The sequence below is a fragment of the Oncorhynchus mykiss genome, chromosome 28, assembly GCF_013265735.2.
Source record: "Oncorhynchus mykiss isolate Arlee chromosome 28, USDA_OmykA_1.1, whole genome shotgun sequence".
NCBI classification, from domain to species: domain Eukaryota; kingdom Metazoa; phylum Chordata; class Actinopteri; order Salmoniformes; family Salmonidae; genus Oncorhynchus; species Oncorhynchus mykiss.
The window spans coordinates 14,224,730-14,234,489 of NC_048592.1; the positions used below are offsets into that span (position 1 = coordinate 14,224,730).

The window sequence follows — 9,760 nt, forward strand, 5'->3', positions numbered from 1 at the left end:
AATACATATTTTAAATCAGTATAGTAAAACGTATTTGACAAGTTAGTTATCACTAGACACAGACACAAATGACAAGTAAACATCATGAAGCATTGTTGTCCTATTGTGATTAGGTACTCATAAAACATTGATATGCAATGGTATCGCCCCCTATTGGCCAACCAAATATTTGTGTTATTTTAAAACTCAGCTTAACCACTGTTGGGCTATAGTATGAAATTGCATTCTACAACTAGACGAATCATGACAGAAGATAATGTTGTTGAAACCCTGGACAGAGGCTAAGTGCAGGCAAATCTTTTCTAATATTCCCTTCTGGTGAGGCAGGGAAATCTTTTCTAATATTCCCTTCTTGTGAGGCAGGGAAATCTTTTCTAATATTTCCTTCTGGTGAGGCAGGGAAATATTTTCTAATATTCCCTTCTGGTGAAGCAGGGAAATATTTTATAATATTCCCTTCTGGTGAAGCAGGGAAATATTTTATAATATTCCCTTCTGGTGAGGCAGGGAAATATTTTCTAATATTCCTTTCTGGTGGAGGTTCAGCATGAAACAGGTTTGTCCGTCTCCGATGATGAACGCATTGCCTTGCCGTAGTGAGTTAGGCAATGTTATAAATCATGGGCTGGATAAAAGCTAAAAGTCTATCGTCTTCAGAACTGGATAATGTTTGCTTTATTTGAGTAATCCGCCTCTCTTAACATTGTTTAATCTCTGGATCTCTCATAAAACTGTGATTGAGAAAAGCCTATGCCTATAGAATCAAACTTTCATTCTTGTTCTTTTTGAAAGTGGCAACTTTTGGACACCTTAAGCTATTACAATATTTGGGAAATAGGCTACTGTTCATTACTTTACCTTGTCTTAAAGCTTTTATGATAGGTTTTGTAGGAGGATTTGGCCATTTGGTTTTCAACCTGGCATGGAGGAATTTTTCCTCCCTGCATGGATCATTTCCTTCTTAATAAACTTAAATTGATTAAAAACTTGTCATTCGATTTTTCAATAGGCTATTGATATTGTTTGCTCATGCTAATCTTTAGTTTGGCTACCTTGTGTTTTTAGGATATTCAAACTTTGAGATGTTGACTCCAATGCTTCTCACAGTTGTGTCAAGTTGGCTGGATGTCCTTCGGGTAGTGGACCATTCATGATACACGGGAAACTGTTGACCATGAAAAACCCAGCAGCGTTGCTGTTCTTGACACAAACCGGTGCCCCTGCACCTACTACCATACCCCGTTCAAAGGCACTTAAATATTTTGTCTTGCCCATTCACCCTCTAAATGGCGCATAGACAATCCATGTCTAAATTGTCTCAAGGCCTAAATATCCTTCTTTAACCTGTCTCCACCACTTCAGCTACACTGATTGAAGTGGATTTAACAAGTGAAAACAATAAGGGATCATAGTGATCACCTAAATTCACCTGGTCAGTCAATGACATGGACATTTTTTGTACACACAGTTTATAGAGAGTGATGGAGTGCAGCATCAGATGACCTGGCCTCCACCATCACCCAAACTCAACCCAATTAAGATGGTTTGGGATGAGTTGGAGTAAAGGAAAATCAGCCAACAAGTGCTCAGCATATTTGGGAACTCCTTCAAGACGTTTGGAAAAGCATTCCTAATTAAGCAGGTTCAGAGAATGCCAAGAGTGTGCAAAGCTGTCATCAAGGCAGGGTGGTTACTTTGAAGAATTTCAAATATAAAACATATTTTGATTTGTTAAAAAAAAAAAAAAAAAGGTTACTACATGATTCCATATGTGTTATTTCATAGTTTTGTTGTCAACTATTATTCTGCAATGTATAAAATAGTAAAAATAAAGAAAAACCCTTAAACCTTTGAGCCTCCATTCCTCTGTGTCGTTCTGTACATATTTATTGAAATAGGCTATAGCAGATAGGGAAGCCAGTCAACTTAAAATAGTATAAACGATCGTCCCGATGTAGTCACCATCGAAGATGGCTGTCAATCGGCGATAGACCAAGAATAATAATATCGTCCAACCGTATTGTTGATTATTCAACTATTGTTTACAATACCTTGTGCCGGTGACTGTGCCAGTCGTCGTACAGCTCGCCATTTGTTCCCAGATGAACTTAGGTTCTAAAATAAATCCACAATGATATGTTTGAAGCAATATGAGAAACTCGGCATCATGGAGATGAATTGGAATGACAACATGAAGTACAGTAGCTCAGACTGCTTCTAGATCATATAGTCTGTGTACATTACCCACCTTTATCACAGGAGTGTCCAAAAAGCTGTCTCCACAACTCTCCCAGGACTTGGTAGCAGAACTGTCAGTGATTGAAGGCCCTCGTCCCACTTTTCTGACACCAACTTTGACATCAGGAAATAACATACACTGTATGTCCTTGGAATATCTTTTGCGCTGAAAAATAAATGACTTCATATGTAAAACAGTGCAAAGTTGATATTTACTTAAACTGTCTAGATAGCTGGCTAGTTAGCTAGATAACTCTGGTCCATGTGCAAGCGTCGGATCTGCACTACCAGATGCATTCGCATCCCAGAAAACGCGTGGACCGAAGTTATTCTGGCGTGCTCAAAATTAGTTTATTTCGTATTTTGGCTCTGCATTCTATCAACATTCACTTTGGTGAGTTACTAAAGTATAATGATGCCAGTCACTAAACATGAATCGTGGGGAAAACCCTCTCTGAGAAAATCCTTAGAACGTTGTTGTCGTCGCACAATTGAACCAGACTCAGAGCAGTCTAAGTTAGCTAGCTAACGTTAGCTACCAAGCAGAATAGACTTAGAGAAACGTACCTTTCCTTGAAAAGGCATGTTGGCAAATGGTTACATGTCGTTTTGTATGAGTGGGTATGACATAAAATGTCCAAACATATTAAAATATTGTGATATACAGTATTTTAGCCAGTATATGAAATGACCACTAACGGTAGCTGCCTTCTACACAACTTTTCTTCTTGGCGCGCCACTGGCGACGTTTGTTCACGTGAAGCTTTCCGGAAGTGGTCAAATCTTATTTGGCTCCTGGGAAATGCAGTACTAAAGGTTTGTTACGCATCTTTACTCCAGTAATTTGCTTGTAGCACGGTCCTTAGATTCATCCAGGGGAAGATGCTGGAAGCAAAAAAATATTAACGCAACATGTAAAGATCCCAGAAATGTTCCATACGCACAAAATCATTTTTCTCTCAAATTTTGTCCACAAATTTGTTTGCATCCCTAATAGTGAGCATTTCTCATTTGGCAAGATAATTTATCCACCTGACTGGTGTGGCAAATCAAGAAGTTGATTAAACAGCACAATCATTGCACCATTGCAATTTGGGGACAATAATTGGCCACTCTAAAAATGTGCAGATGTCTCAAATTTTGAGGGAGTGTGCAACTGGCATGCTGACTGCATGAATGTCCACCAGAGCTGTTGCCAGAAAATGTAATGTTAATTTCTCTACCATATGCCGCCTCCAATGTTGTTTTAGAGAATTTGCCCGTACAACCCAGTGTTTCCTCTGCATTCATTTAAGTGTGGCGCTGTGCCACAGCAGAATCATTGCCGCCGCACAAAAATAAACATCCTATTTCTACCAAACATAGTTTCAATAAAGTTATGTAAAGCACATTTGCTTTTCTTGGTAAATAGATAATATGTCTGAGTTCAACACAGTTCTGAAGGTTATTTAGCTCTGTGAGTGGTGGCAGGCAGCCTGCAACTCAAGAAACACAGTGCGCCAGTGACCAGTGTGCGAGTGACCAGTGCTTGATAAAGACTCTGGATTTGAATCACTTCAGAATGCACTTGTATGGGGGGTGATACATGCCAGAATTAAGCTTAGGCAACCGTACCAACGTGTGGCTGTCGCCTACCATTGAACATCTGACTGATATGACACGATACCAACACCTTACTAATGTCTATGGACGTCTGCGTTTAACTAACATGTCGCCTTACTACGTCTACATGACGTGTACGTGTCACGTGAAATGAACGTGACGTGAACCCTTCAGCAGCTCGACGCCTTACAAAAAAAACTTTTCTCCAATGACAGTCCATGTTAATTCATGGCGGTATTTTATGGTGATAGGAAGACGTTCATGTTAGTTTGTTTGTTTGACTAACATTACCTAGCCAACTAGTTAACTACATAAGCTAGCTATAACCTACTAACATCATTTAGATCTATAATATTGCTGCCACAATTGTAACGGCAATTAGCTACCCAATATCCACAAGTATGTTGATGACAGAAACATGGTTAACTAATGTTACTAGTCTAGCAAGTTAGCTAGCTAGTTAATTTGGAACTGTATCAAGTGCAAGCAAGATAGTTACATTTATCTGTCTTCGATTAGATTTTTTCTTTCTTAGATGAGTTTATTGAAATATTTCCAGCCACAGCAGTGAAAGAGAAAGAGGGAGCAGGGACAAGAGCATCAGCTAATGTTAACTTAGCTAGCTAATGTGAAATCAGCCTGAATTAAATTAAACTTTCTTTAGTTAGCTAACTCTTTAAAAGCTTAAGCTATCGTTTTTATAACAAGTGTATGGCTTACTTTACTAGACAGAGAAGAGGCATAATCCGGGGAGTGAGGTAGGGGCATATAAGGGACAGAATAGAGCAGAGGAGAGAGCCAAGAGGGGAGATGGAACGAGAAAAGGAGAGAGGAGAGCAGAGTGGAACAGAGGAAAGGCGAGAGCCAGGAGGGCAGATGGAAGGAGAAAAGGAGAGAGGAGAGCAGAGGGAAGGAGTTGATAAAAGGAGAGGAGCGAGTAGTAAGTCCAAGTGTGCACCACCGGCAATCCGGATGGGACCCAAAGTGGCTTAAAATTGACAGACTGAAGCCGTGGCTATATAATACACCACATTGTTAGTCATATTTCCTTTAATTAGGCTAAGGGCTAAAAATGTTTCTGCATATTTAGACTGTACTAGTTTGTAGCATTATGTGTAGTGTTGTAATGCTTTCTATCTGTAATAGGTATTGCTCCAGCCACCAGTAATTCCACTAAACTACACTCTACATAACTATAGCTGGACTATATTAACCAGTACCCAGGGACAGAGCACCACATGGAAAGTATGAGGGCTCATGCAATGCTGGCAAAAGGTAAAGATTGTTCTATTGGATCCTTCCATTTCTCAAAATGTCTTCTAATGTAAAAGATGTCTCAGGTTGTGCACTAATTGTGGCTCAATAATAACACATTATGCCTGTTGCTGTTCACAGGTTCCTCAGTCATGGTTGCATCTAGCCAACCACAGTGCTTGAGCACGAGGCCGTCATTGGGGGTTTTAAATGTCTGCACCATCACACAAACTTTCCAGAACTGCTGGACCTTGCTGAATTGCTGGGTTGCTTGTGACTATTTCACAAAGCTCAAGGTGAATGACTGCTCCGCAATTCTGTGTTTTTGCTAATGTTTTCTTCACTTGATTTTTAAATGTCACCGGACTTATTTCACATTGTTCTCATTTACTTAAAGATTGACAAGAACACAAACTACAGGTCCTACATAATAGTGGACGAAATGTTGAAGATTCTGGCTCAACTTGTGGAGGAGCCTATCCTCAATGTCATGACATCCAGACATCTGTAGCCATTGGCCTGGATGCTGATGAAACTACAGATATGGCAACTAATAAGCAGCTGGATTTACATGTCAGGTATTATTTCAATAAGAGTTACAAAATGATTTTTAATAGTGATATTCTACAGTCACATGACTAATAATGTGTGTGGATTTTTTTTATGTTTTCCAGATACATGGACCAAGAGGTTCAACTTTACAACCAGTTCCTGGACCTGGTGTCAGTCCCTGATGGCAAGGCAGACACTCCTGCCATCAAGGAGGTGCTGCACATCAGAAAGATACCAACAGAGAGATTGTACGGCTTGGGCACTGATAGAGCTGCAGTGATGACTGGTATGGACACAACACAAGGTCTTAGAATTAAATGATTATTATTATTATTTTTTACGGTAGGTCTTGTGATACAAATCATTTTCCTCGTCTTCGAACACGACAACATAGTGGTGTGGCAAAACAGCTAAAGGATGCCTTCCCGTGGATGGCGTCTGTGGCTTGTGCAGCCCATAGTCTTGTTCTGGCCTGTAAAGATGCATCAGCTGAGGTCTCCTATATGGACACTTTCAAGGAGCACCTGCAGCAGCTTCATAGTTAATTTGCCAAAAGCAGTAACAAGACAGAAGTCTTAAAAGCTGCTTCAACGACCCTGGGCCTTCAGTACTTAAAAGTTAAGGTAAGATTATGCATCAAATTTCTTCACTTGGCTAGTCTGGTCTCCTCTTGTTTACCTACTGCATCTACACTCAAAATAAATGTATTTTGTAGCAAGTAAAGAATGTTCGCTGACTGTCCCAGCACCTGGCCGCGGCTAATCTTCAGCGAAACCTCAGCGCAGTGTTGGCTGCATAGTCTGAGGAGGTGGAGGTGAACAGGTGCCCAACTGCTTAGGGCCACTATGCTTTCTGTGCCACATACAGGTAGGCCTAAATGTATTATAGATTATAGTGGACTCAAATTAAATAAATGTACTATGATGCTATTACTGCTTTCAGTGTCTCAAAACTCTTACTTGAATGGTCCACAATGTGGCTTTTAAAACCTGTTTTGTACTGTCAATTGATGTATCATTGTGGAGCGAAACACTTTTTTTAACTCTACAGATTTGTGGCAGGACTTTACCTGCAGGCGGACGTGCTGCCTCGCCTGACGTGGCTTTCAAAAGTATTCCAAAAGGAGGATGTAAACTTCCAGGTCATAAAAGAGCGGGTACATTATTTTCTATCTTCATGTTCAAATGTGTGCAAATGTCTCAGTTTAACAGCACGACTCAATTAAATATTTAAGAACTACTAACACTTCATTATAATAACTTCAAGCAAAATAACTCTTGTGTTGTAGGTCCCTGTGACAATGGCATCACTCCTTGCCATAAAAAAAATGCTGATGATTCTGAGCCAACTCCACCAGGACCTCGATGACCCAATGGGTCTAGGGGCATTCAACATCAGGGAGAGGGAGAGGCCAGGTGGAGAAGACCAAGACCAGGGAGCAGTTCTGGGCTCGGTTCAGAGAGGAGGTAAGAACATTTGTTTTCAAATGCTGTGATGAAACCAATGTTACATCATGGGTGTTGGATAAACTAAAACAAACAGCTATTAATCATTTATTGTCTGTTTTGTGCTGTAATTAGGTCATGGATCCATATCTTGTTGGCCTCCAGGACAGCCTAGACCAGAGGTTCCAACCTTAGGCTGTGTTCTCTAGTGAGAGGATAAACACCTTTTAACCTGGCCCTCCTCTCCAGGCAGTTATTGCAAGCGCCAGAGGCTGCTGTGCTGCAAGAGTGGCACTCTCACAAGCAACATGTGCTAGTTGGAGCATTCAAGGTATGGCATGAGTGTGACAATCTTTTGAAGATAAAGTTTTAGGCCAGTGTTGGCCAACCCTATTTCCTGTTGAACTACCACTCTGTTGGCTCTTCTATAATGTTGTACGTCTTTTAGTGTTTCATGTATTTCAGGGGTTGGACCAGCTGACGACAATGACAAAGCTGGCCTCGCAGTTTGATGAATGGGGGCAGCTCTACCCCTGCTTTAGCCAGCTGGCAGCAATCGTACTGACTATACAGTCGTGGCCAAAAGTTTTGAGAATTACACAAATATTAATTTTCACAAAGTCTGCTGCCTCAGTTTGTATGATGGCAATTTGCATATACTCTAGAATGTTATGAAGAGTGATAAGATGAATTGCAATTAATTGCAAAGTCCCTCTTTGCCATGCAAATTAACTGAATCCCCCAAAAACATTTCCACTGCATATCAGCCCTGCCACAAATGGACCACCTGACATCATGTCAGTGATTCTCTCGTTAACACAGGTGTGAGTGTTAATGAGGACAAGGCTGGAGATCACTCTGTCATGCTGATTGAGTTCGAATAACAGACTGGAAACTTCAAAAGGAGGGTGGTGCTTGGAATCCTTGTTCTTCCTCTGTCATCCATGGTTACCTGCAAGGAAACATGTGCCGTCATCATTGCTTTGCACAAAAAGGGCTTCACAGGCAGGATATTGCTGCCAGTAAGACTGCACCTAAATCAACCATTTATCGGATCATCAAGAACTTCAAGGAGAGCGGTTCAATTGTTGTGAAGAAGGCTTCAGGGCGCCCATGAAAGTCCAGCAAGCGCCAGGACCGTCTCCTAAAGTTGATTCAGCACCACAGAGCTTGCTCAGGAATGGCAGCAGACAGGTGTGAGTGCATCTGCACGCACAGTGAGGCAAAGACTTTCGGAGGATGGCCTGGTGTCAAGGAGGGCAGCAAAGAAGCCACTTCTCTCCAGGAAAAACATCAGGGACAGACTGATATTCTGCAAAAGGTACAGGGATTGGACTGCTGAGGACTGGGGTAAAGTCATTTTCTCTGATGAATCCCCTTTCCGATTGTTTGGGGCATTCGGATAAAAGCTTGTCCGGAGAAGACAAGGTGAGCGCTACCATCAGTCCTGTGTCATGCCAACAGTAAAGCATCCTGAGACCATTCATGTGTGAGGTTGCTTCCCAGCCAAGGGAGTGGGCTCACTCACAATTATGCCTAAGAACACAGCCATGAATAAAGAATGGTACCAACACATCCTCTGAGAGCAACTTCTCCCAAACATCCAGGAACAGTTTGGTGACGAACAATGCCTTTTCGAGCATGATGGAGCACCTTGCCATAAGGCAAAAGTGATAACTAAGTGGCTCGGGAAACAACACATCGGTATTTTGGGTCCAAGGCCAGGAAACTCCCCAGACCTTAATCCCATTGAGAACTTGTGGTCAATCCTCAAGAGGCGGGTGGACAAACAAAAACCCACAAATTCTGACAAATTCCAAGCATTGATTATGCAAGAATGGGCTGCCATCAGTCAGGATGTGGCCCAGAAGTTAATTGACAGCATGCCAGGGCGGATCGCAGAGGTCTTGAAAAAGAAGGGTCAACACAAAACAGACTTAAGGAACAGAGTGCAGGGAGAGCATCTAGCCGCCTGCATGCGGCTCTCCATCAACGGCCCTCCCATCAAGGAGCTCAATTACAGGAGGGCGTTGGAAATCTTTTTCCAAAAGCCCAGAATAATAAAGGGCTCTGACCAAGACTGTAAACTACGTCAGAACTAGGTTTTTGTCAGAACCTGGAAAGAGATTTCCAACGTCCTCCTTTAGGTATGAACATGAGTGGGCTCTCATGAGTGGGCTCTTAGTGAACTCTCATTCATGTTCAATCAAATGTTCCTCTGTTCATTTTGTCAAGATGATAAACTTTAGATAGCTGCAGCACTCAACCTTAAATTGCATTTTGTATACTATAATAATTTTACCAATACGTTATTGAGCTCAATTCTGGGGGTGGAAATTATATTTCAGATGGTTTATTAGAATTTTTTTCCTTAAAAAAAATCAACAGATTCATATCTGTATTCCCAGTCATGTAAATCCATAGATTAGGGCCTAATGAATTCATTTCAATTGACTGATTTCCTTATATGAACTGACTCTGTAAAATCTTTGAAATTGTTGCATGTTGCGTTTATTTTTGTTCAGTATATTTGATGATTTATTGATGTTTAATTACTTAGCAAGTGAATAGCAAGAGGCTTTATCTACCACCGTCTGACCTCTGAGTCTGCGGCTGATAACTTGGTTCTAAATTGACAAATGTTAGAGGCTTCATTGGGGCAAGGTCAT

At 41.2% G+C, this 9,760-nt stretch overlaps 1 protein-coding gene across 4 annotated transcripts in view; it reads right to left on the reverse strand.

Annotated features, from left to right (window-relative positions):
- spidr (scaffold protein involved in DNA repair) overlaps nt 1-3,013 on the reverse strand; it is an 86,619-nt gene extending 83,606 nt beyond the window's left edge. For 3 of the 4 annotated variants that reach the window (XM_021589234.2, XM_036966698.1, XM_021589233.2), the window contains exons 1-3: nt 2,806-3,012; nt 2,249-2,404; nt 2,052-2,115 (exon numbers count right to left, since the gene is read on the reverse strand). In XM_021589234.2, coding sequence (XP_021444909.2) covers nt 2,052-2,115; nt 2,249-2,404; nt 2,806-2,823 — 238 coding nt within the window. In that variant the 5' untranslated portion in view covers nt 2,824-3,012. Of the gene's footprint in view, nt 1-2,051; nt 2,116-2,248; nt 2,405-2,805 lie in introns of all 4 variants that reach the window. The other variant, XM_036966699.1, reaches the window with a different exon arrangement.
- Between the last annotated feature and the right edge of the window lie 6,747 nt (nt 3,014-9,760).